Source organism: Trematomus bernacchii, unplaced genomic scaffold (assembly GCF_902827165.1).
Source record: "Trematomus bernacchii unplaced genomic scaffold, fTreBer1.1, whole genome shotgun sequence".
NCBI lineage: Eukaryota > Metazoa > Chordata > Actinopteri > Perciformes > Nototheniidae > Trematomus > Trematomus bernacchii.
This window is the reverse complement of record NW_022987580.1, coordinates 1,344,690-1,372,371: the sequence shown is the minus strand read 5'-3', so window position 1 is coordinate 1,372,371 and position 27,682 is coordinate 1,344,690. Positions and strand designations below refer to the sequence as shown.

General features: G+C 43.0%; 1 protein-coding gene across 1 annotated transcript; it reads right to left on the bottom strand.

Moving 5' to 3' along the window:
* Window positions 1-2,469: 2,469 nt before the first annotated feature.
* Window positions 2,470-26,839, bottom strand: tecta (tectorin alpha). Its single transcript, XM_034127010.1, has 24 exons — window positions 26,776-26,839; window positions 26,561-26,700; window positions 26,175-26,462; window positions 24,885-25,022; window positions 23,934-24,099; window positions 22,488-22,900; window positions 21,368-21,938; window positions 20,350-20,960; window positions 19,334-19,904; window positions 18,057-18,685; window positions 15,605-15,865; window positions 14,298-14,688; window positions 13,759-13,958; window positions 12,618-12,998; window positions 11,512-11,798; window positions 10,791-11,071; window positions 9,735-9,845; window positions 8,932-9,134; window positions 7,805-7,968; window positions 7,142-7,390; window positions 6,767-6,929; window positions 6,592-6,676; window positions 5,687-5,806; window positions 2,470-3,993 (listed from the first exon to the last, which is right to left on the bottom strand). The coding sequence occupies exons 1-24, from the start codon at window positions 26,837-26,839 to the stop codon at window positions 3,914-3,916; spliced, it is 6,567 nt and encodes a 2,188-aa protein (XP_033982901.1). The 3' UTR covers window positions 2,470-3,913.
* Between the last annotated feature and the right edge of the window lie 843 nt (window positions 26,840-27,682).

Here is a 27,682-nt window from a genome sequence, read left to right as displayed (position 1 = left end):
TTAAAGAGTAACACAATCACTAGGCGTGTGCTGCATGAGACGGATGCAGGGCCGGCCCTTGGCATAGGCAGTATAGGCAAATGCTAAGGGCGCATCAACCCATCGGGGGCGCATCAACCCATCGGGGGCGCATCAACCCATCGGGGGCACATCAACGCATCGGGGGCGCATCAACGCATCGGGGGCGCATCAACGCATCGGGGGCGCATCAACGCATCGGGGGCGCATCAACGCATCGGGGGCGCATCAAGGCATCGGGGGCGCATCAACGCATCGGGGGCGCATCAACGCATCGGGGGCGCCGAAAATTGGGGGAAAAAAAGAAAAAAGTTAGACATTTTAAAAATATATTTTTTTACATTTCACAACAACACAATTTCCCGATTTTGGATCAAAGAAGGACATCTTATTATCTTATACTAACAGAACTACACCTATATTGCATACAGCGCCCACTATGGCGCACCCCCCCCCCCCCCAAAATCAAGTTGAACTGCCCCAGCCCCAGTAAAAACCAGAGGTTTATGTGAAATAGTTCTTTTTTTTAAATAATGGTTTTAGTGTGCAATTATAGGTTTACATTTTGTATTTGTGTTAATTTAAAATAAATCAAACTCCCAAAAATGTATACAGCTTCTGTAGAGATAACACCACCTCTGAAGCCCATAACCACAGGTTCTCCGCTGTGGTCAACAGGCAGGGCGGAGCGGACTCCGCCCTGCCTGTTGATATATGCCACTGTGGTGCTGTTGTCGCTCCTGACCATTACATGTCTACCCCGAATTAAGGGTTTGAAATGCTGGAGGACCAACACTACTGCCCGTAGCTCTCGGAGGTTGCTGTGCCGTGTTTATGTTAGAGACCAGCGCCCACCTACAGCTCTCTCCAGGCAGGTCCCTCCCCATCCTGTTCCGGATGCGTCCGTGAACACTGTGATGTAGGAAGTCACCCATCCCAGTGGGGACCCCCTCCGGAGGTGATCCGGGGACCCCCAGAACCGGAGGTTGCCCTCCACTGAGGGAGGGGTGTGGTCACCAGACGCCGTTTGTGCCTCTTGGAATCTAAACGCAGGCTGGAGAACCACCTCGGTGGCGCATATGCAGTAACCCGAGCAAGACCACAACGTGAGCAGCCGCCATGAGACCCAGAGTCTGCATGATAGTCAAAGCTGTCACTGTTGCCCCCTGAAGCAAGGATGCCTGTCTGCTCTCTGACAGGGTGGCGCGTAGCCTGCCTGCATCGAGCAGCACTCCCAAATATAACGCCTGTTGGTGAGGTATGGGGGTGCTCTTCTTCTAATTGATCGCAAAGCCCACCACATTGCCCGTTCCCTGGACCTGGCCATGACTATGAGGTCGTCTAGGTAAAAGAAAACTCTCATGCCACGGGTGCGCAGCAGCTGGAGCGCAGTGGCCACACATTTGCTGAAAGTGCCTGGGGACAGGGAGTAGCCGAACAGTAGACTGTTGTGTACTCGTAGGCTACACCCTGAAACACAAATACTTTCTGTGTTTCAGAGCAATCTCGACATGACAGTAAGCGTCCTTCAGGTCGATGGTTGTGAACCAATCGCCTGGCTGCACCAGTCCCAGTAACTGTTTTATAGTTAACATCTGGAATTTTCTGCGTGCATTGTGGAGATTCAGGCTGCGAAGATCCAGAATGGGCCTGAATTTGCCTGTCTTCTTGGGAACCAGGAAGTACAGGGAATAATGCCCCCCCTCTCTGTCTTGCGTGCGCACAGCAGACACTGCCTGTTTTTGCACCAGGGCCTGAACCTCTGCCGAGAGGAAACCTATCTCCCCTCGGGATGATAGCTTTGCCTCTCTTATGCCTGTGAACGGAGGAGGGATGCTGCAAAACTGGAGTGAATAACCCAGTCTCAGCGTCCTGTCCATCCACACCGTTAACACACAGCTGCGCTTCCATTCCCCATAACACTGCGTTAGGGGATGTGCGACCAGCTGTGGGGCCCCAGGAGCTCCAACAAGCCGTGTAGGACAGAGAGTGAATACACATACTATACAGAGATGCTGTATGAGAAACCAATGTGAGTTTGGAACATTGAACAATATAAATCTATTCTAGTAGACCTCAACAATGGAATCATGATCAGTAGAAATGGCCGTGACATGGGACCTTTAAGTTCTCTTTTTGGGTTTTGTTTTTCTTGTGAGCGTTTTTTGTTAAACCAGTTAGCTACTCTGTTAAGAGGGATTTTTGTTCATCGATATTAAAGATATGTTTTGTTACATTCAATACTGTGTCTCTGGGTTGTGCATTTGTGTTCTCAGTTTGTGTCGAGGTTGTGACATAAATTATATTTTGATGCAGTTTTTACTTAAAGTGTTTTCTCCAATGTATTTTTATCCGTTTATTAAAGTCAAAGATCTTCTGAATGTGGTGCGTTAAATAAACTCGACTCACACTGACTTTGAGAACTTCTTCATTTATTAAAAGTCGGGTGGTGCTGCTCTCAAAGAAAAAAAGGCTTTCGGTCACGTTTTAAAACCCAAAAAGACTCTGATTAATAAAAAATAAAAGTCATGACATAAACCACCACACTGACAGACTGTACATTTGTACATAGAAGGTAATAAAACAGGCCTACCTATAACAAAACTTACTGACTGTGTATCTAACCCAACATTTCATTACATTTATCCACATTTAAAATGCATAAGATGCCAAATAGACAACATGAACCAGAACATCACGCTATTGACAGTATAGCTATTATATCGATTAAAATACAACTGATTGCATATCTTACAGCCTGGGCACTAATCTACGAGAACAAATAATGAGTTAAAAACTTATTTAGAGTATTTATTTCTCCTCACACATAAATATTTCATTCATTACCTCCTCCTTGACTTCCCAGATAAAAGTATTACAGTATCTTTAGCCTCTTTTATTCGATTTTAAAGTGAAACTCGGATAAAGTTTGGGAAATGTTTAGTTTACTCGCTCGATTCCTGTTTGCCTACAGGGAATGTTACCCACAATGCATTCTGGGTTCCTATACGTGACGGGAACGTTCAAATATGAAATATTTGGAGGCCAATGTCAAGTTAACAAATGGGGATACAGGACAGACAGAAGTAACATAGCTAATGTTATGCTAACTGGATGCTAACAAATTGTGGGCGTATCATCAAAATGTTCATATTTCTTGTTTTGTACGGCTAAAGAAATCGAGTAAAATTACACAAAAGTATTGATTGATGTCCAAAAATGAATATTCTGTGAATAAATTAAACAGCTAATTGATAAACGGTAAGTTTCAAGATATAGTATTACACTGTGACTATACCGAGGTTTGATGTGGACTTCATTCATTATTGATTAAGACAGAGACAGAAATTGGCGAGAAAGGTGTAGATACCAAATATCAATATACAGGAAAATGCTAAACAACCACTGAAATTCTGTCTGTTATGCAACAACTATTACCTATAACTCTTAGTAATCAATATTAAGATCTAATGTAAATCAGGGTGTGTTAATAGCAGTGGCTTTGGAGCCCTGGAAATTGGATATTGGCCCATATTTTGCATTTCATTGACATTAAATATACCTATAACCGTCAAACGTTGGCTCCATCTTGTGGCGGTGTAAAGAAGAAACAGACATTAATGCATTTCTACAAACCAGCAGAGAAAGATGAACACATTAATAATGATCAGTGGCTTTACATTGAGGGTAACAGAGTGAGATGTCCTGATATATGTGGGGAATATTATACAATTATGCCAAGTAAAATAAGGGGAAACTCACTTTTCCTCATAAAATGTGCATTTCAGTTTATTTTTCTGACTGTAACGCAATCCAACTTTAATCCTTGCTGATAAACTTTGTGTATCTTCAAGTCTTTTTCTGTGTTTTGCTTCTTTTCCTTTGCTGGCAGGTGTTATGAGAGCAGAGAGAGAATCACAGCGCTGACGCTCAGCAGAGGAAACACAGGTGTGAGGTTACAGCTGGAGCTCACCGCTGGGAAAACAGAAAGACAAACACTTATTATTGTTATTATTTTTGTTATTGTGGAGAAACAGGGCAGTTTATCATCATCATCATCATCATTAAGCCCCGCCCCCGGAGCTCCCACTCTCGGCTCAGTCGAATGAATGGAGACAGAAAATAAATATTTTAGTGCATTTTACAACTTTAAGGACCTAATGATTCTAATAAGGGCTATAACATAGTTCATACTGGGTAGTTTATTTAGTTTAAAAAAAATATCCGCTGATTTACAGACGTCTCTTTCCCCATGTTAGTCAATGGGGAAAAGTCTTTCTGGGCCCAGTGACGTCACGGACTGATACGGAAATTGTAGTACCGCCGTTTGGACACAACGAATATTTCCATCAGAGTCCAGCAAACTTCCTGGGGGCTTGATCTATACATGTCATCAGCCATTTCACCTGTAATGATGTGTCCCAGTACTGTTGTTACATGAGAGAAAACGTGCAGAATTGCTGTATTAATCAGAATCAGGTTTATTTCCAGGTAGGTAACACATACGAGGAATTTGACTTGGTGTTGTGACGCATACATAAACATTAAATAAAAATTAAAAACACAGATAGAAAACTATTTTAAGAAAACTATAATAACATAAAAAAAGATATAAAAAAAGGTAGCAGTTGAAAAAATGAAATATGGTTGAAATCTTTGAAATAGAATTGGAATAAAATATGTAAACAAAGTATTGTATAGATTGTGAGCAATCATTTAATGCATATCGTCTAATGAAAGTCAGCATGTCTTTAGGGAAGAAAATCAGGGATAATAACAATACTAATAATGTTAGAAATATTTTATTTATAAATATAATCACCTAAGAAATTCTCATATAACAATAATAATAAAATAATAATGAAGTAAATAAATAAATAAAAATATCTTAAGGAAGACGTCAATGCCCTCCTGACTCAGAAACCTGCTTTTCAACCACGTCATCTTCCAGTCAAGTGCAGAAAGATAGTGTAAAATAAGATAACGTGAATCGGTGTGTGTGTTGTGTGTTGTGTGTGTGTGTGGTGGTGTGTGTGTTGTGAGTGCGTGGTGTTTGTGTGTGTGGTGTGTGTAGTGTGTGTGTGTGTGTGAGTGTGTGTTTGTGTGTGTGTGTGAGTGTGGTGTGTGTGTGTGTGTGTGTGTGGTGTGTGTGTGTGTGTGTGTGTGTGTGTGGGTGTGTGTGTTGTGTGTGTGTGTGTGTGGGTTGTGTGCGTGCGTGTTTGTGTGTGTGTGGTGTGGTGTGGTGTGTGTGTGGTGTGTGGTGTGTGTGTGTGGTGTGTGTGTGTGTGTGTGTGGTGTGGTGTGTGTGTGTGTGTGTGTGGGTGTGTGTGTTGTGTGTGTGTGTGTGTGCGTGTGTGTGTGTGTGCGTGTGTGTGTGTGTGTGTGTGTGTTTGTGTGTGTGTGTGGCCTAGCATTACTATCCTTGTGGGGACCTAAATCTGTTTACACAGTCACGTGTGGGGACTCGCCTCCCTTATGGGGACATAATGGAGGTCCCCATAAGGGGAATCATTAATTTTAGGGTGAAGACTTGGTTAGGGTTAGGCATGTGTTGGTTATGGTTATGGTTAGGATAAGTCTCCAGGAAATGCATGTAAGTCAATGTAATGTCCCCTGAAGTGATGTATACATGATATGTGCGTGCGTGTGTGTGTGCGTGTGTTCTCACTCCGGCAGCTCTTCCCGTCTCTCTGCAGCATGCCGGTCACGCAGCTGCAGACCGGTCCGCTCGACTTGCTGCTGCAGATCTGCTCACAGCCGCCGTTTCCAAACTCACACCAATCTGACTCTGAGGGGGGCGATACATGTGAGACTTTAGAATACAGGGAATGTCAGAATTCTCCAAAAAAAAAGTCAGAATACTGAAATTGTACAAATTTGAAAAAAATGACAAAAAACTGAAAAATATAAAAATTCTAAAAAATTCCTCAAATAAAGTCAAAAATTCACAATAAAAGTCAAAAAAAAAAAAAGTAAAGATTCTAAAAATAAGCTAAAATTCCACGACACATGTGAATCTTTAAAATACAAAATCTGGATTCTTTCTAACAAAGTCAAAGTTCTGAAAAACGCATAACAAGTCAAAAAATCTAACTACTGAAAAAAGTTTAAATTCTCTAAAAAAAGTTTAAATTCTGTAAAAAAGTGAAAATTCTGTAAAAAAAAGTGAAAATTCTGTAAAAAAGTGAACATTCTGAAATAAAATCGAAAAAGATTTAACTATTGAAAAAAGTCAACATTCTAGAAATACTCAAAAAATCAACATTCTGTGAAAAAGTAAAAAAAAAAAGTTAAATCAGTAAAAATTCTGAAAAAGTAAAAATTCTGAAAAAAAGTTAACATTCAGAAAATAAGTCAAAAATCTGGGGAAAAAAATCAAAGTTCTGAAAAATGCTCACAAAAAAATGAATATGAAAGGTTCCAAAGTTGCCCTAATGCTCTCCCGAGAACCAGTAAACGTCCAAAACATACATAAAATGTTTCTTGTGGAAAATAATAAATGTGTTTAATTATAATATGCTTTGCTTTGAGTCCCCTGCAGAAGAATAGTAAACCTGAACTGATTCGACTCACCTCTCCTTCTGATGGGCCCCACACTCAGAATGTGCTCTTGATGGTTACCTTCCTCTGAGTACATCCTTCTCTTATGAGGACAGTTCTGTATACACAACACAATATCACATTAATGCAGCAGACAAAGTTTCATAACCTTTATTAAAAAAACAAAAACATTTGAACAAGTCCTCACCACTTTGCAGGCGCTAGTTTCCGAGTCGCACAGCGTGACGTCGCAGTGGAGATGAACCTCGTCGTAATCTCCGATGAATTTGAAGACGGTGACGTGGAAACGGCAAGTCAACGACACGCCATTTTCTGCCATCCCGATGGTGTTGTCCTTGATGTTCGGACACCTGGAGAGAGGCGTTAAAGGAACAAGCTGCATTTAAAACCACAAGATGAATCAATATTGAAAATAAAAGTTTGTGATGCTAAGCTCCACAGTGTGTGTGTGTGTGTGTGTGTGTGTGTGTGTGTGTGTGTGTGTGTGTGTGTGTGTGTGTGTGTGTGTGTGTGTGTGTGTGTGTGTGTGTGTGTGTGTGTGTGTGTGTGTGTGTGTGTGTACCCTCTCTCGATGATGATGTAGCGCAGGCGGTCGCTGCTGTATCGTGATGGCGTCGCCCAGCACATGTTGACGATGAGGATCAGCTGGTTCTCGTCGGCTCCCTCGACGAAGACTCCGACGAAGAGGATGTCCCGCGTGCTGAGCACCACTTCGCCCTCTCTGTATGGGTTTCTGTACGAAGAGTTCTTATACAGAGCCATCTTCGTGACAAAGTTCCCCTCCTGAGTTGGTAACGTCAGGTTTATCACACTGCAGGGGGGGGGAAATGTAGCCGGGGGTTAAAATTACAAATTATATTCAGTTTGGTTTCAATTTAACAGATTTAAGATGATATTCTGCAGATAATTGGTGTTTTAATCAGAATCAGAAATGTTTTTTTAATATCAAATTGGAGTTCGAAGTAAAATAAACATAGGACCAAAATATTTATTTAAAAGTCAGCATTCAGAAAACAAAGTCAAAGTTCAGAAACATTTCTGAATTGAGAAGTCAAAATTGTGGAAAAAGTCAAACTTCTGAAAAAAAGTTCCAATTCTGATTAAAGGTGTAGGTAAGTTTGAGAAATTCCAAATTCTGAAAAAAAGTCAGATTTCTGATAGTTTAGATTTAGAAAATAAGTCAAAATGTAACTATTGTAAATAATAACAAATCTTAGTGTGGGACCTGAGCATGGGCTTGAGTACGGTCTCCAGGGAGATCTTCAGGTCCAGCTCGTAGGCGCATGAGAACTCAACGTTGATGGTTCGGTCTCTCGTGATCACGTTCCCCGTGTTGTTCACGCTCTCAATCCACACTGTGTTCTTATACATGATGTGGGTCCCGTTAGACTGTTGGACATATTTAAAACTCAAATTATAAGTATATATTTCACTGGAGAACATCTTACATTTTGGGAAACATTGCTTCAGAGAAATATTAGAGGTTATCATCATTCTCATGTCTGTGTGTTAAATACAGAGCTGTTAGCTTAGCTCAGGATACAGCTCTGAAACGTACCAAAGAATGTATGTATTTCATAAATAAAATCAACAAACACACAAATAATTATTATCCTATCCTATATTTAATTTGGTGTTAAAACTTCTTGTGATTAGTCCTGTTACTCACTTTAACAAAATGTGTATTTATTCAATGTTTTTGTTTTGTCTATATTTAATTATATATTTAAATTAGATATAATATCATATAACATTACAGAAAATTATGTTACATCCAAGTTTAAAAGGCTTTATTGATATAGAAGTTGTTTGAAATCAAAATGTTAACTCCCTCCAATTGTGAAACATACAATATACAGAAGACATAACAAGAGCAATAGTGCAAGGAAAAAGCAGCACGTTTTTTTTATCAAAATTGTTACCAATACATTTTTGATTAATTGTCTGATTACATTATTAATAAACAGATGAATATATCCAGGGCCGTCCCTGGCCAACAAGAGGCCCCACGCAAAGTGATATGATGAGGCCCTCTGTTTCGCGAGCGTCGACCGGGGGGGAGAGTATGCTAGTGGAGCCTCGCAGCAGCGAAATCGTGCCGCGCCACACTAATTGCGCCACATAAGCGCATAGGTGCGCCGCATTTTCGGCTCAGTTGAGGCACCCTCCGCAAGATGAGGCCCCCTCCGCAAGATGAGGCCCCCTCCGCAAGATGAGGCCCCCTCCGCAAGATGAGGCCACCTCCGCAAGATGAGGCACCCTCCGCAAGGTGAGGCCCCCTCCGCAAGGTGAGGCCCCACGCAGTCTGCATGATCGGCCTGTAGGGAGGGACGGCCCTGAATATATCATCACCTGTACGATGGATCCGCAGTGGCCCTTGGTGTTGTTGATGTGGAAGGAGATGAAGTCTTCGCCCTCGATGCCTCCGCAGTGCTCGTCGTTGATCCGGACGTCTTCTCGCTCGAAGCCCAGCTGGAAGAGCTTACACTTTGAGATGGAGACCTCCATCTTAGCGTGTTTACAGGTCACCTCCGCCTTAATGATGTCATCATCACCTGCAGACACACACACACACACACACACACACACACACACACACACACACACACCACACACACACACACACACACAAACACACACACAGAGACAGCATTTTGTTGATTTAAAATGAATGGCATTGCTTCCGCTAAGAAAAAGTAGTCCGTCCCACTTCTGGCGAAAAATAACAAACCTCTAGAAGGTTCAAGGTAATCAATCAGAATCGAGTATTCAACTAAGCTGTGTAATACAAGATATTTAAAGTTCTACTATTATACTATTTTTAGGCCTATATTATAGGTCTGCTGCTGGCCACGTTTTTAGAGATGTGGGTACGGAGGAAAAGAGAGAGGGTTGTATTTTCTGACACTTTGTGAGTCTCCTGACACACCGGGGACACATATTTAAGTATAAAAGACATCAGAAAGGGCATTTTGCATAATAGGTGACCTTTATTTTATTTTCACGTAAAATATTGGGATAAAATGCACAAATGATCCCAGTAGAGATTTTCTTTCTTCTTTAATGACGGGCTCGCTGCACATTAGCCCCCTACGTGTGGCTAACAGGACACGGTTAGAGCTAGCGATGGATGATTTGCCGGTTTCGTTGCTCACCGCCGGTGCTTGTGGGTAACTCCGGACAGCCGCACAGGTCTCCTCCGTTCTCCAGCTCGCAGGTGAAGTTTGTGCAGATCTCTCCTGCACAGGGGTCGTAGATCCATTCTGCTAAAGACAGGTCCACACACAATGTTAGCTGTCACACACACTGTTAGCTGTCACACACGCTGTTAGCTGTCACACACACTGCTAGCTGTCACACACAATGTTAGCTGTCACACATGCTGTTAGCTGTCACACACACTGCTAGCTGTCACACACAATGTTAGCTGTCACACATGCTGTTAGCTGTCAAACACACTGCTAGCTGTCACACACAATTCTAGCTGTCACACACAATGTTAGCTGTCACACACGCTGTTAGCTGTCACACACACTGCTAGCTGTCACACACAATGTTAGCTGTCACACACGCTGTTAGCTGTCACACACACTGCTAGCTGTCACACACAATGTTAGCTGTCACACACACTGATAGCTCCAGTGAGCATGCATTCACTAAGGGGACTCAAAGAGACAAACACAATACTACCCACCATTATTATGGAAGTCAGTGTCCTCTTAAGGTCCAAGATATACATAGTTGTGTGTGTCGTTGTATTTGTGTGTGTGTGTCCTCACAAGTTGCATATAAAGCAGGTCTACATCCTTAGAGAAAACCCCCAGATATGTAAGTCTTCCTAGAAGCATGGAAATGAATCACTTTGATTCCCAGGTCTGTAGGACTTTGGGAAAGATGAGTCCCCATTCGTCACTTTGTTTTTGCTAGTCCTGATATATCATGTAAACGTGTATGTGTGTGTGTCCTCACAAGTAGCATTTAAGGTAAGTCTACAGCCTTAGAGAAAATCTCCACAGATGTAAGTCTTCCTAGAGGCATGGACATTATTTACTTTGATTCCCAAGTCTCTAGGATGTTGGGAAACACGTGTCCCCATTCGTCACATCTTTTTACAAGTCCTGATATATACTGAAAACATGTATGTGTGTCATGTGTGTGTGTGTATGTGTGTGGGTGTGTGTGTGTGTGCTCCAGGAGGCTGGTGCCCTTACAGCAGTTCTCCTGGGTGATCCACTTGGTGGTGAGGGTCCCCATGGAGCGGCAGGCCTCAGCGTAGGCAGCCAGCGAGCCGCACACCTGGGCCTTCTGGTGGTTGTAGCAGCCGTCCAGGTAGCAGGACTGGTAGAAGGGTCTTGGGTCCAGAAGCCCGTGGCACGGCTGGAAGAATCCCTTCGGCTGGGTCAGCTTCTGGCAGGCGTCCTCGCTCTGCAGAGCCAGAACCGCCGTGTTGTCGCAGGACTGAGCCAGAGCCACGAACTGGGTCTCATCACAACTGCAGGAGGAGGAGAAACATCAACGTTATGGTTTAAATGTTTCTAAATCAGCTTCGGTTCGTACTACCACTGGTTCAAAAACAGAAACATTAAATGTAGCCTGCCAATGAGATGAGCAATGCCAGAAACAACAATAATAAAAGTTTATCAAAAGACAAATCTATAACCTACCTTAGAAAAATATTTTTAAAAGGGTTCAATAGTAAACAAAAAGGGTTTTCTGATTCCTTCTCGCTCCAAACTCTTTTATTGGCACTTAAACGTACTGAATCATCTTATGTTTTGGAACAATATTAGTTTATCTTTTCTTACATTGATATATTCTCGATTATCCCAATAATATATAATCACCACAAGCGACTCATTGCAAGTGTTTCTTCCCTGTTTGCTCTCATCCCTAGTACAGTATTTCCCAGTATTTCCTGAGAGCCTCACCCACCTGTTCTGCATACCGTTGGTCTTCCAGCTCTGGGCGAGCTCCAGCGCGCTGACGGCCGGTTTCCCCCTGGACGTGATGTAGTCGTCACCGGGGTCTCCGTTGAAGTTTCCACAGAGTCCGCACACCTTGTTCTGCAGCCGCTGGCCCATCGTGATGCTCAGCGTGTTGAAGCGGTTGTATCGGATCTGGATGTCCTGTGGCGTGTCGATGACGAGGAAACCTTCGGACGTGGACAGACGCGTCATCAGCCCGGTGAGAAACGGGACTGAAATTGGGGTACCGTTCACCTGCGGAGAAACAGCAATATTTGTTAGAAATATTTTACCCTTACATTTTGTCTGTATCCTGGGTTACATTTATTTGGCAGGCTGTGTCCCTGTGTAAAATGGGTGTAATAGCAGTGTAGTTACAGTGTAATATGGGGGTAATATTGGTGTTACATGGGTGTAATATAGGTCTAAGCACAGTGTAATATGGGTCTAATAAAAGTGTAATAACAGTGCAATTATGGTGTAATATGGGTGTTGCATGGGTGTAATATGGGTCTAATAACGGCTTAATAACAGTGTAATATGGGGGTAATAACAGTGTAATTATGGTGTAATATGGGGGTAATGACAGTCTAATTATGGTGTATTAGGGGTGTAATATTGGTGTTGCATGGGTGTAATATGGGTCTAATAAAAGTGTAATAACAGTGCAATTATGGTGTAATATGGGGTTAATATTGGTGTTACATGGGTGTAATATGGGTCTTATAACACTGTAATATGGGTGTAATAACAGTCTAATTATGGTGTGATATGGAATTAATATTGGTGTTACATGGGTGTAATATGGGTCTAATAAAAGTGTAATAACAGTGCAATATGGGGGTAATGACAGTCTAATTATGGTGTATTATGGGTGTAATATTGGTGTTACATGGGTGAAATAGGGGCTTAATAACTGACTGATCCAACAAATATTGGAGACCAAAACAGACCTAAATTGGGGGTAAAAAGTTGGACTTAAATGCGTCAGCCAGACAGAAACATGACTTGAAATGATTGTAAATGTTTCTCCGATGACTTTGAGTTACAGATATGTACTCGATCCCCTCTCACCTTGACCGTGCTCCCAGAGATGAGGATATTCTCCTCGTTGAGGTAGAGGTAGACGTGGGAGATGGTGGTGAGGTTGGGCGTGCTCCACTTATCAAAGTTGGCGATGAGTTGGAAGGAGAGGTCGGGCAGCTTGTGACAGTTTGTGGAAAGGACGAAGGAGCAGGAGGCCGGGAGGCGGAGCGAAGCACCGTCGAAGGTCCTGAAAACCCCCCCGCCCGAGGCAACGCAGTGTTGGGAACGTCGAGCGAAACATCCACGAACCCCGTAACGTAGCGCACACTCTTCTTCAGCTTTACAACGCCGCGGGTCGCATTGGTTCAGGTTTCGTCCGATGCACTGGCAGCGTTTGGTACAGTCAGTGTTCCAAAACAGCTGTTTGGGCTGAAATAAAGAAAGATTTCTGTTAAAACCGAGATGTAATATTAAGTCTGTCTCTGAGATATATTCTGTGACCAAAACAGAGCTAAAATGAGGGTAAAAGTTAACTAAGGGTAGTCATTTTTCTTCATAGTTAGAAAATGAATACAAATTTGTTTTTGGTCATCCACACTATTCCTATACTTTCCTGGTATTAAAATGACACTAAACTTGCCAGAGAGTTTTTAAAAACTGATTCAAAACTGTTTTGAGTCATGAAAACTTTACACAAAACATAAAAATCCCTAACCTCCAAGAATACATTTTAGGTTAAAGTGTTCTTAAATGTGTCAGCCGGATAGAAACATAACCTGAAATGATTGAAAACAGTTTTCCGTTGACATTGTTTTGAGTTAACTCTGCATCTTTGCAGCTAAAAGTCAGTATGGGGGGATGGGGGATGGGGGATGGGGGATGGGGGAGACCAAAACTGAGCAAAATTGTCTGTAAAAGTTTGACTTAAATGTGTCAGTCGGACTGAAACTTAACCTGAAATGATTGTAAATGTTTCTTTATGCTAAATACAATGTTATTCATAGATAACAAATAAATAAAACGTCACCTCTAGTAAATGGCACTAATAGAGGTTTAACTTTAAACTTGATCTCCCAGTTTTCCAGAGTAAGATAATTTGATTGCAACACCAGTCTGATTTAGTGTTTAGCACTAAAGAGCCAGTTTTGTCACTGAGGTTCTTCCATGTGGTGCTGGATGTGAGACTGACCTCATAGTACTTGCCATCAGTGTAGCAGCCACAGTTCTGCGGCAGGATGCAGCTCTTTCCGTTTAGAACGTATCCCGGGTCGCACTGACATCCCTCCACACACTCCTGACTGCAGTCCCTCTGCCCGCGGGCGGGGGCGCACTGCGGCGGGCACACCGACACACAGCTGGAGTAATGGCTGTTCGGGGGACAGCTCTGAACTGGGACCACACAGGGAGGAAAGACGTTAGCAAACGATTACACTGAATACAATAAGTGTCGTCCGATAAGTAAAATGTCTAAAAGCCCGATGGATGGAGCTCAACTCTTATTTTCCCCAAAACATCTGAAAAAAATTCTTGGAGACTAAAAAATATTCCAAAAGAAAGCACATTGAGAAGAAAAACATTTTAGAATTATTTTTTGTCAGAATTCAGATTTTCAGGGCGAAAAAAATCATTACAAATATTCTCAGAAAAAAATATAAAAATAAAGCTTTATCATTATCATTTCTTTTGCACGTTGCAAAGATGAGACATAGCTGCAGTTCCCAGACTCACCACAGGGGGTGTCGCTCCTCCAGCCGCTCACAGGGATCCCTTGTGTCAGACACGTGGTGGCGTACATCCCGAGCCAGTTGCACACCGTCTCCTGTGACCCCTGGTCCAGACAGGTGTCCTGCAGGCAGCTCTGATAGAAGAACGCCGGCGCCACCTTGCTGTGGCATCGTGCAAACACACCTCCTCGATCCACAATCAGCCCGCATAACCTCACAGCCTCGGGCTCCACGTACACATACAGGCCGTCTCCCATGTGGAAACGAATGCCAGTTTCCACTTCATTCGCCGCGCTTTCAGCATCCAAGTTTGCGTCCGCCACCATGAGAGGACCGTCGTTCAGCGAGTTGGTTTCTCCGAGGCCACATCGAGGGCACGAGTCTCCGCAGCCCACCTTTTTTAATTTTTTGTATTAGTCAATTCATTGAACATATCAGAAACAAAACATACGTATAAAAAAAGTAATACATTCTCAAATAGTCTCTGCCATGTTCAACAGGGGCAAGAAGAAGCTTAAAAACGTTCCTGGTCCCCCTCGAGCGTACATTTTTCTTGAAAATAAAAGATTAGGTCATCGTCATCCGTGATATTGGATTCATGGATTCATTCACTGCATCATATTTGTTACTGGAAAGTTGTATTTTCCACATCCACGTTTAATGCTATTTTATTTCTATTTCAGAAATATTTTGGACTGTTTATTTCTTGTGTCTTAATTTCTCTTACGTACATTGCCTATCATTGTTTTCTTGGCACGAGATGTTTATTCAGCGCCACTCTACGGCAAGAACATATCGATATCGGCAAAAACGAATTGATACGGTTTGTTTCACCAAACTACGAGTCAATCGGATTAAAACTGTATGAGTTCATGGTTTTGGCGCGGGCACTGAAAAGGGCAAACGTTGAAGATTCAAACAATGATGGCCGACTTCCTGTTGGGTTTACGATATGCCTCGCACTGACTTTTTTGTGCGTCCCATCATGCTACATATGTCTACCGAGTTTCAGATTTGTAGGTGAAAGCACAACCAAACGCTGCTTGCTAGGGGGCGCTATAGAGCCATTTTGTGTGCGCCACTTATCAAACCCCCAATAGAAATATATTTACACCTGACCCGACAAGTGTTCAAAAAATCTCCGTCTTTGAAGCATTCTCAGGCCCTCAAAGAGGCCATTCATTTGGTAGAAAAAAAAAATAATACAAATAATTCCAAGGATTCCAAAAGGTCTTCGCCTTCGACTTTCAGGCCCTGGTCACTTTTACAATGACAAGAAATAACAAGTATGAGTTGACAGGTCCTGCTCACCTGGCAGAAGGTGTCTCTCTCGGCCCACGCCATGCCCCAGTCGGTGGTGGTGAGGGTGGGGGGGGATAAGGGCATTCCCTGGCAGAGGCCACAGGAGGAGTTGAAGAGGTCGCGGGGTAACGTCAGCAGCAGCAACGTGTTCCAGTCAAACGCCACCTTCAGGCCGAAATCTGTCTCCAGAACCAGCTGCATGCCCCACGAGAAGATGTGGATCTTCCCCGGGCCGAGCTTCAGAGGCAGGTACAAACGCTCCTGATTCACCTGAGAGAGGATTCCTTACAGTTCAAGGTTCAAGGCTTTATTGCCATGTGCACATTAGCTACGCAATGAAAAACAATGAGAAACTGAAGGCTCCTCCAACAGGGCAACATATATATAGGACATAGGAGAAATACAACTATATGTTAGACATAGAACAAATATGCAAGAGAATGTTTTGAGATGATATATAATCATTTAAAACATATAGTCTTATACTCTGATTGCCTTTTACTCTGTGAAATTGTATTTCTTGTCTTGTATGTGTTTAACAGAGACATACGTTGAGGAGGTACAGGAGGGCAAAAGGAAGTTAAACACCTGAACCTTTGAAAGAACATTCATCTGTTTGCAACTTGCTAATTATTGATCTAATATATCACATTCCAACTACTAGACTCTCCTTGCACTATTTCTATTCTATTTTTCTATCTCAACTATTTGATCTGCTTTATTGTGTTGCACTGTTGGAGGAGCCTGTGACATATAGCTCTGTACAAAGGACAATAAAAGCCTTGAAACTTGAATCTTTAAAAGTGTAAAAGGTGGATTTGCAAATGGTTAAGGCCTGGGGGGTGTTATGGTTTACTGATGGGATGTAGGACCAGCTGTTTCCTTAATGAATATATAGAGAGACTGTTTATCCTCTGAGGATGAAGCTTCTCTGTTCCTACGTTTCAGATCCTTTTCAATTGTATATTGACTTTCTTTATTACTTTATTAAATATACAAAGAGACAAACTTTGTCCATGAATCATTTATCAGTTTCTCTTAAGCATTTCCTCCACAAGGAGAATCAGAATTCCTTTATGATTCTCACAGCGGGGGAACGTACAGTGTCACGGCAATAGTGGCATTGCAGGTAAAAATTAGCCAAAAGAAAAGTGCACATTAATGAACAAACAGGGCTTAATGATGAGTAGCAGCAATTTAAAACAACTAAGTGACATAAATAACATATTGAGACCTTATAAAAATGTATGTTTTTACGCTATTGTATTATTCACCTGAGTGAGGAGAATCAGAATTCCTTCATTACACAGTAGCAGCAATTTAAAACTACTAAGTGACATAAATAACATATATTTAAGTATTGAGACCTTTATCAAAATGTATGTTTTTACGCTATTGCACACTACAATTGTGCAAAGTGTTTATATTGCACATTGCAGGTTTATTGCACAATATTGCAACGTTAAACAGGGGCTAAGAGAGATTCAATAAAACGACTTATTGTTGGAGGATTAGCACACTCTCCTACGGAAAGCCTGTTTCACATCTGACCAGCAAGTATGAGGGGGAAATCCCAGTGTTGAACGGATGTGATTAAGACTCGCTGAAAGAGTGTTTCTCATATAATCTAATTCTATGAGAGAATGAAAAAATGGTGTGTGTGTGTGTGTGTGTGTGTGTGTGTGTGTGTGTGTGTGTGTGTGTGTGTGTGTGTGTGTGTGTGTGTGTGTGTGTGTGTGTGTGTGTGTGTGAGCATTGTGTCATTTCTATTCCTCCTCAGATCTTTGAGTCGGTTTGTGAACCCGGTCCAAATGTCGCTCAGGGTCGGGGTTTCTGAGCCAAATCCAGCCTGATAAAAGATGCCTATTGAAATTAGATCCACCTTAAGCCAATCAAAGAGGAATTCACCCTCTGCCCGGTTATTCAATCGGCTTGATTAGAAATCAAATGTCCTCAAACGTCCACAAATAAAACCACAATGACCTTCAGGGGACCATGTTTGAAAATGGCTTTAACATACATCTATATCGTGATACAGTAACCAAAAATATTCATTAACTCACCATGATCTTTGAGACACTTCAATCTTATTCTCGTAGACATCCAGTTTTTTAAAAAAAAATTATTTTGAGATTCTGAAATGTGTTAGAATTTTATTTTTTTCTATTCTGAGAAAAAAAATTATTTATTTGTTCACCTGTGGCAGTAATCCTCTTTCATACTTTCACAATGTAAGTCAATAGGGAAAGTATTTTTGGGCCAAATGATGTCACTGAAATTGAAGTTGTAGTACCACCGTTTGGCCACTAGGACAAATAGATTAGTGTTTCACCCAAATGGGAAAATAATAATAAAAATGTCCTCTCACTTATCTCTATTGGAAACTAGCCATGCGCGTTTTAAAAAATGGCCTTAAGATAAGTATTCATATCATGATACATTTTCCACAACATTCACTCACCGTGACAGTGTTTTTGTAGCTCCGAGACACTTCAATCTCATACTCGTAGACCTCCAGTACAAAGCCCCTCACCCAGATTGCCTGGCCTGTGTCTCTTTCCTCGTTACGAGCCGCCAGTTTGAACTGAGGAAAAGCCCCACCGATGGTTTCCTGACCCGTGTTTTCTCCCCCGCACACCGTGGTGGCCATCTTGAGAGTACAAGAGCTCTGCAGGTCAAACGGGACGCTACCAAACGTCAGGAAGTGTCCGTAACCCGCCGCCACGCACAGGGCTTCGGTGCGGGGAAAGCAGAAGTACAGGCCATCGTTTTCTTGGCAGTATTCCTCGGGGTTGCAGGGAGCGAGCTGACAGTAAACGCTGTTGTCGGAGCCGTTGCAGTAGCAGCGTTCCTGACATTCCCAGTCCGTCCAGAAAGTCATATTTGTGGCGAGCGTTCGGCCGTGGCTCATGCAACCGCAATCACTTCGCGCCACGCAAAGGCCGTCGCGAAGAGCAAATCCTTCCTCACACTGACAGCCCTCCTGACAGGGCAGAGGGCACGGCTCCTCGGGGTCGTCGAGGTTGGCACAGGTCAAAGGGCAGGCGCTGGTGCACTCGTCAAAATGGCTGTTCGGTGGACAGGGAAGAGCTGAAAGACAAGAGAGAAGGAAAAACCCATCTTACAAGAACACTTCTTTAAGAGATCATTGTACGATTAAAAGGTGGCTTTGGAGAGTTTTTGTAAAGGTAACCCTTTCTGGGTTTCTTCCTCTCCTGTAGTGTGTTGTATAGGTTTGTGTGGATGTAAATGGTCTGCAAAGGCTAACATCCATGTGTTCCTTTGTTTACTTCCGGAACATAGTTCTCTATTGCCTAGTGATGGATTAATAAAGTATACGTATCTTAAATTCTATTGGAGTAAACCTTTAAAGAAAAAAGTAAAAGGGGTGACATTTATATTGCATGGCTTCCAAAGGAGGAGCGCCTGTAGAGGAAGTTACATATGAAAATACTGTGGATCTACTACAGGAACAAGAAGCTGAAAGTAAACTAGCTAGCCAAGAAGGATGGGCGTACTGGACCACCCAATTCCAAGTCCATATGTTGTATGTTTGTATATTTTAGTTGTTAATCTGTTAATAAATATAAAACCTGTACAGATATTGTTGAAGAAAGGCTTTCTTGCTCGTTTTATGTTTAGACAAAAAATGTTGAAGGGATTCTTTTAATGTTTTTTTTAATCTCCGTTTTGGACTGATTGATGATAATCCAAATATATAAAGATAAGTGAACTCACGGCAGTTGGTGACACTCCTCCAGGACGCGAGGCCTACTTGAGCGTCCTGGCAGGCGCTGGCGTACGCCTGCAGGGACGAACACAGCACTGAACGGTTCCCTTCCTTCACACACATGTTATACAGGCAGTTCCTGAAGAATGGCGAGGGGTTCACCACGGCGTGACACGCCAGAAATGAACTATTCCCCGGGTCGTTGATGTTGCCACACATCCACGGATTCTGGTAGAGACGCAAGTCCGTGCACATTCGATAAAGATCGTCGCAGTCGCCGTTACACGTGAGATCATCGGCGATGGAGCGCCATCCCTCCGTGAACTGCTCAGTAGAGTCCGCCAGGCGTCCGTTGGGAAGGCGGAGGTCGTCGGTGGCGTTGCTGTTGAAGACGCCACATAGTCCACATGTGGCGTTGTAGAAGATGGTGGACAGGGAGATGTTGAGGAATCCCTGGCGATTGTACTGGACACGAAGCAGACCACGGGACTCCACCACTGTGGCGTTGCCCGGTGCTTTGTAGATCATCATCGTCTCCATCGGATGGACATATGGGAGCGTCACTGGTTCACCATTCACCTGCAACACAAAAAGGTGTCATAATGTAATTTTACTAGGAATTTAACCACGTATTGTAAAAGGTTGTTGGTAGTTCAACTACTGTCTCATTTGCGTACTAATTCAAGTAGATAAATGTCTTTTTTTGCAATTTTGTGTTGTAAACTTTTGAAACTACAAACCCTTTTGGGCCATAAAACAAAGGATGTATTTGTTGGCATAGGTAAGAAACAGCTGATTCACAGTGTGATGGAAACTTCTGAAACAATGGAGACGAAACTCAGAGAGACATGGGGAGAGCTGGAACTTTGAGGGCAAACACTGACGGTTTATTTGGAGTTAACGGCCGGAGAACTGACAGAACGTGTGCTGCAGCCACAAGGTGACACAACCAAACCAATTCTGAAGATCTCTAAGTTATGGGGCTAGGAAAATATTTGATTTCCCCAACACACAGTGTACTAACCTTTACTATGTCAAAATCGGACCCTCCCATCTGAGCTTCCAGGTTAGCCACTGTAACAACCACAGGTCTTTTCCACGTTGGGCCTTTGTTCACAAACTGCCGGCCCATCTTCACCTCCACCATGGAGCCGTTAGCTGGCACCGGACTGCACAGCTTCAGCAGGTAGTAGGAGCTGTCATCTGGGAACAGCAGGAAGGTGCCATCAAAGGAGGTGGTCACTGAGTTCTGGGTGATTGAGCACACTCCCTCCCTCCGCGGGTAACAATCCAGCAAGCCCACCTCGGCCACACACACCTCACCCTCCTTGCAGGACGAGTTGAAGCAGGAAACGTCCCCATTTGGCCCGCAGGTGCAACGAAGGGTACATTCACCTTCTTCCCCGCTGGCACCTACCCAGAAAGTGTTATTGAGGGGGTAATAGAGGCCGTTATGCTCACAGCCACAGTCTTCGCGCTGTACACAACGACTCCCGCTGAGAATGTGGTCTGGGTCACACTGGCAGCCCTCGGTGCAAGGGTGGACACAATACAGGGGGGAGGTGAGGTCCGAGCAGGAGGCCGGGCAAGCACTTGTGCACACTTGGTAGTTGCTGTTTTCTGGACAAGTCAAAGCTAAGACCCAGAGAGAGAAAAATAAATCAAGTTAGATGACACAAAGATGACAAATCTGCAAGAACTATTCTGGTTTGAATGCTGAGAACATGATCCAAAACACATGTTCTTCATCTGTAAAACATCTGCCACGTTTTTTGATTGTCTTCTTCTCACACTTTTTTTATCCTAGAAGCGCAGTTTGAACATCAAAAAGTGCAGCTCAATAAGGACATGCGTGCTATTACTCCGGACATTCATCATTCCAGAAATATTAACCATAGTTCATCGACATTTTACATATAAGTCTTCGCCTTTGTATTACACATCTAAGCCAACATTTTAGTTTAGCGTCAGCCTTTCAGCATACAGCATTCACACCGCAATTTCCTCAGGTATTGCATTCTCTAGTTAAAGCTGAAACTCACCACAGAAGGTACGAGATCTCCAGGATCGTATGGTGACTCCAAGAGCCTGACAAGCCAGAGCATAGGCTTGGATTGCCTGGCAAAGTGTGGTGATGTTATCCCGGTTGCTGCACATGTCATACACACAGCTATACACAAAGGCGGTAGGATCCACTACAGCTCGGCAGTCCCTGAAAGGTCCATCGGTTTTGTTAATGAGTCCACAGTAGTCTGGGCGAAAGTAGAAGGCTTCTGTAACGGGATCACACACACTGCAGTTCTGAGCACAACCATCTGTACACCTCCAGTCCGTGTCCTCTGCTCGCCAGCTACCTCCTAACTCCACCACGCTTTCTGCTAGCGAGCCGTCGGGAAGCACGGGATCATCGGCCGGATCATCGTTATAGTTACCACAAAGGCCACAAGTGTTGTTGAAGTAGGAGCTCGGTAGGGAGATGGATGCATAGTGTTGGCCGTCGTAGGTCACCAAGAGTCCAAAGTCTGTTTCTAAAGCAATGGCAACCCCGGACTGGTATACCTTGATAGCACCAAGCTCGAGTTGGACCGGCAAGGTCTTCATCAAGCCGTCCACCTGGAGAGAAGAGAAAGATGAACAATAAAACTTGGTCCATTGTAAATATATGCCAATCGAGAATACCATTACTTTCTTGCTCTCCTTTTATCATGACAGAACTCTCAAAACCTGTATCCTTGATCATCAGAGTGTACTTGGACATTTTGCCAGATACATCCAAGAGCAACTGCCCAAACTACTCTTCCAAGGTGGTCAAAGAAGGACTTGACTAGCAAAGTATGAATGCAGCCACATCATCTGAATAAACACTCAAGGCCCAACAAGAAGGGATCACAAGGCGAACACTGCGATAGACCCTGGTATAAGATAAGATAAGATAAGATAAGATAAGATAAGATAAGATAAGATAAGATAAGATAAGATAAGATGAGAAGTACTTTATTGATCCCAATTTGGGAATCTTTTGTGTTGCAGCAGCATACAAGACATGGCATTGTACAATATAAATGTAAAAGACTAGAAATAAACAAAAAAGTATAAAATATAAATGTTGAATTTCCAAATGAACAATAACAAAAGGGTATAAAAGGGTCTGCAGTTTCTTACCTGGACTGCCCCAACACTGCCTTTGGGTAACATGACTCTGTGTCCGTACACCTCCACTGTCACATCTCTAAGCCAAGAAACCGAGGCCATGCCACGGTTCTCATTTTTGGCCTCCACGCTGAAGAAAGGCAGCCCTGTCACCTCCCAGCAGGGCCGAGCCAGCAGGTAGGAGCAGGTTCCCTGGAAGTGATAGAGGAAGCCGTCGAAGGTGTGGTAATGAGGGTCTCCGAAGACCACACAGGTGCTCGTGCGGGTCGGCTGGCAGTAGAAGGCGCCTTCTTGCACCTCGCAGGTCTCCAGCTGCCCACATGGAGCCTCTTGGCACTGCACCTCGTTGTCAATGTCAAGGCATCGGCATCGCTGGGAACACTGGTCCGACAGCCAGAAGACTTCCCCTCGTCTGTAAAAACGCCCTGGAAAATATGAAAGCATGAAAGTACAGTTCGGCATAAGATAAATGTGTGGTCAAATACTTTTATTGAGAAGAAGCATAGAAGTTTAAGCAATAGTACAGACTTTGTAGGAGCCTAAATGCTGTGGTAGCCTGTGTTTATAGTTTTATTATCTTCATTATTTGTTAACACCACACACACTTGTAATTGGTTGTTTCCGGTGATTGTCACATGGGTGTGGTTCATGGTATTTAGAGCACCTGGTGTATGTGGAGGTTTGGGTAGCATGACAATGGGGGTGAGCTTAGCTCTGATATCTTTGGTTGACCGTATGATTCTGATGTTTATTGTTTTGAGTTACAATATAAAATATTCTTAAAACGTCGAGTTCAGTACAGACTTTATTATTTATACGCGTCACATCAATGAGCGAAGTTTAGCCTCAGGACGGCCGTATTCAATGGGAATATAGCCGCCACAGACTTCTTTGGGGTGGAAATCACGCTTCCCTTTTTCAACATAGAAGACAAACATAAAAGCAAACAAGAAATAATAAAGAAAAAACATAGCATGACAGGAATACCATATTTAAAGGTAGTGTAGGTAAGTTTGAGAAACCAGCTCGAGATCGCTAGAATTTGAAAATACACAACCGGAGAAAATCTGCCACTTCCTCACAGAGCCCCTCCTCCAACACACACGAACGCGCACATGACCAATGAGGGCACGAGATAAGTTTGTGCACAGATGGAAGGCTGACAGGCAGGTAGGCCATCCAGTTATTTTAGCCGGGCCGGCTCAGATGATTGGTCGTGCTTTTTACAGTACTACAGCTTCCACAGATGATATTTATTTATGGATTTTGTGTCAAAGCACTTCAGATATTCATTGCTATCAGGATGTTAAGAGCATTCCATGGAATATAACAACAAGTGTTTCTGAAGAGAATTACCTACCCCACCTTTAATGACATACATAGTCATAGTGGGAAAGAACATACAAAATAGTATGTATGTGTGGTCAGAATGATTAAGTGTTAGATGTATGAACTTGCCATTAAAGCTGCAACCATTGGCAGGATTTATCAGTTCAGTGTCGACGCGGAATAACCAGCGCCCGGGCGTGTTCACATTGGTCGTCTGTTCGATGTTCACCACGTCGTTTGACCGAGATCCCGGCAGGTTGAAGAAGTGACCGATGTCTCCACCGTTAAAACCTGACTGAAAAGGGGAAAGGTGTGAGGGATGTGAGGTGAAATGTTTGCTGATGCTAAATCCAAAGCTATCATCCAAAGCAACTTACAAAAAAGTGCAATCAATCATGAAGATACAAACTCAAAAAAGCAAGAATCCTGAGAATATGTTAGTAATCAATAAGTCAAATCATTGTAAGTGCTACTGCATTGACTTCAAATGAGCCAGACCCTTCAAGTTGCAGTTGAAACAGATCTACTCGATGCAGACTTTCTGCTGTCCTGATATCAATGGGGAGCTTGATCTACCATTGGCTATCCTGTCAATTCTATATAAGGAAATTAATTGATTACATATTGTGGGAAAATACTGAATGTCCTCTTCCACTATCAGAGTCCACATGATAACAAAGGTATCCCACCTGTAGCTGTGAACATGACAGGATGTATGATTACCTAGAAGAGCATCAGGACTGTTTGAGGCATATGATAGCTATGTGATGAACATGATGATTCAGCCTCTATGGAGATAGACATATGACAAGCATGCTCATTTCTGACGTGGAGCTAATCTGAAGTAAACATTGAATACTGCTTTCTATTCCTCCATCTTGTGACTGTGTAACTCCCTCTCTTGGATATCAGCATGTGAAGGACACTGTTCAGGAACTAGTTGATGCTCTGTATGTGATGACTACTTCCATTCTGGAGAGGATCACAGATACATGGATCCTGAGATTGAAGCTCAAGCCGGTAAACAGGGATATTTTTCTAACACATATGGTTTTGGTTTTCGGTACATTGTGAGAATACCTGAGCTGTCGTCCCACCCAGTCCCGTTAAAGGATCTCCACCACTGGCGGTTCCTGTGCTCCATGAGATTTCTCCATAGTTGAACATAGTGAAGAACGCCTCGCCATCTGCGATTAGTACAGTTTGGAATGTGTTCACCTTTCAATCAAACAAGAGGATGAGAATAGTTTTACAAACAGAAAAACAAAGATAAACTCCAACAACGAAACAAATGCTTTCAAAATTGAACACGTTTTACCTGCAGACAAAACTGCAGATTGACTCAATTGCATAAAATCAATACATGGGATTTCAAAATGGCCATGGCAATGAGATCAAATGTTCACCATGTGGCCAATTGCTTTCAAATCAAAGCAATTTAATATATTTTCAATCCTTCAGGGTTTTGGTGTTTTGCAGATAAGCAATATATAGTCGTTACAATGATATGAAAACAATAACTTAAAGGTGGTGTAGGTAAGTTTGGAGAAACCAGCTCGAGATCGCTAGAATTTGAAAATACACAACCGGAGAAAATGTGCCACTTCCTCACAGAGCCCCTCCTCCAACACACACGAACGCGCACATGACCAATGAGGGCACGAGATAAGTTTGTGCACAGATGGAAGGCTGACAGGCAGGTAGGCCATCCAGTTATTTTAGCCGGGCCGGCTCAGATGATTGGTCGTGCTTTTTACAGTACTACGGCTTCCACAGATTAAATAGATTTGTTGTCAAAGCACTTCAGATATTCATTGCTATCTGGATGTTAAGAGCATTCCATGGAATATAACAAAAAGTGTATCTCCAGCCGGTTTCTCAAACGTACCTACCCCACTTTTAAATGTAAAGATTTACAAGCGTATTCCAGTTTAAACACAAGTACAAATGTCAATATAAGCAAATCACTAGCAAAATGCTAACTTGACTGTAGAGTGCTACAGTTTGTCATTGTTTTATTCTAGCTAAGCAAAAAGACTGGAAGCAGGCTAACTGCTAGCATCGAGCTAAAGTCAAACAATCACCACCAAAAATAGCATTAGCAACTTACAATGTTGATTAAAATGATGAACTTGACTTAAGCCAACATTGATACCTATCTTTGTTTCTGTACTTTGTTTGTGCATTCCAACAAAAAGTAGATAGCCGACTGAGCTAAAGACGGGATGCCTTTTTTTTTCTCAGATGAGCAAATGTTAGAAGGCATTTTTGGTTTTTGTCCACCTAGGCTAGCAGTTGCTAAGCTAGGTTAAACTCTGGAACTGGGTATACGTGCAACAAACATGTTTCATTCGGTGATTCAGACTTTACCGGGGTTGTCTGGCTTCCTCCATAGAAGGTGACTTGGTGCCATGTTGTAATAAAGGCCCAGGTGGCTGTAAACGTGGGCATTTTTTTAAAGTATCTCCGAATATCTTGTGTAGCCCTTTCCAGTATTTCCGGCTCAGTGGTCTCTCGGTAGTACACATCTCCTCGGATGCCGTTGTGCACATCGGCCCAAAGTGGAGCAATGAAGGATCTGCTGTCGCTCAGAGGGAACGCCTCCGGTGTGAACTGGCTAACCTGCACGTTGAAGGAGATCACACCATTGTTGTTGATCTGTGGACAGAACCAGTGTTTGAGCATCAGCTACATTTCAAATACGTTGTTCAAGTCTAACTTTATATGCAATAACAAGAGCTAGGGTCAAGACGTACATAGATGATACGGTATGGTGCATTGAAGAAAACGAAATTAGTGCTTAAAGTAATTTCAGGAGAACTCCCATCATCCATCTTTGGGGTTTCTAGATCCCTGTGGTTGGGTCCATATGGATACAGGATTTCCCGAGTATGAGCTACAAAAGAAAGATAAGGCATGAGGGCTCATTGAAAGGACGTTTCTCCTAGAAGACAAAGACATGGACTCATACCTCCTGACTGTACAAAGACGCTGAAGAGGTGGAGCAGAATGACTGGACAGCCTGGCCTGACCATTCTTTAAAAAACACAGAAGAAAAGAGTGGGTTAATTTGCTTATTATGTTACCACTTCCTGAACAAGAGTAACAGTCGCATGAGTCATAGGACAACTTCTCATAAACGAGGCCATTAAAAAGGTCGATAGGAGGGAGAACCATGAGACCAACGTCACTGTTCCCTCTTTAAGATCAGGCTCCCAGGTCTCCCTTGAGGACCCTTGAAAAGGCCCTTTTATGCCAGAACAATGTGTCAGGATCACATTTGCCTTACGGTCCCAGGTGAGCCGGTGGACTACGGGACTCTCTGTGCTTCGGTTCCCTGCAGCTGACCGACCTGGCCCTCGGTGCTCCGGTGTCTCAGTGTGTGAAGCCGCGAGAATGCTTAGGACCTCATTACCACTTCTGTTTGGGACCCATCCATGCCTTGTTTGGCTGGAGGGAGAGGAGCGAAAATACTCTAATGGCTTTAAGTGAGCAGGTTTGAGTTGCCGTGCAGTGTTCCTTGGGGGCTGTTCAGTGGTTTGGAAAGCTTCCCATTGGCAAAGCCCAGAGTACAGCCAAGCCATTTCCCAAAAATGCTATTGTTGTATATTAAAGATACAACTGCTGACAATTCATCAGAAGTTGACCGATCAACCACCGTGTGAACCAAAGGTCATTCTTAGGTTTCTGAAGGTCAATATAATAGCAGTAACCTATTCAAAGCTGCTCTGTTCAGATCTACATTGACACTGAAAGAAAAACTAGTACCTTTTGGTCCTACATCAATTATGCTGAGCGTTATCAAACTACTCTGTACTATAACAATGTATTTAAAAAATAGACATTTATACAAAAGCAATCCAGTCAAAAGACAAAAC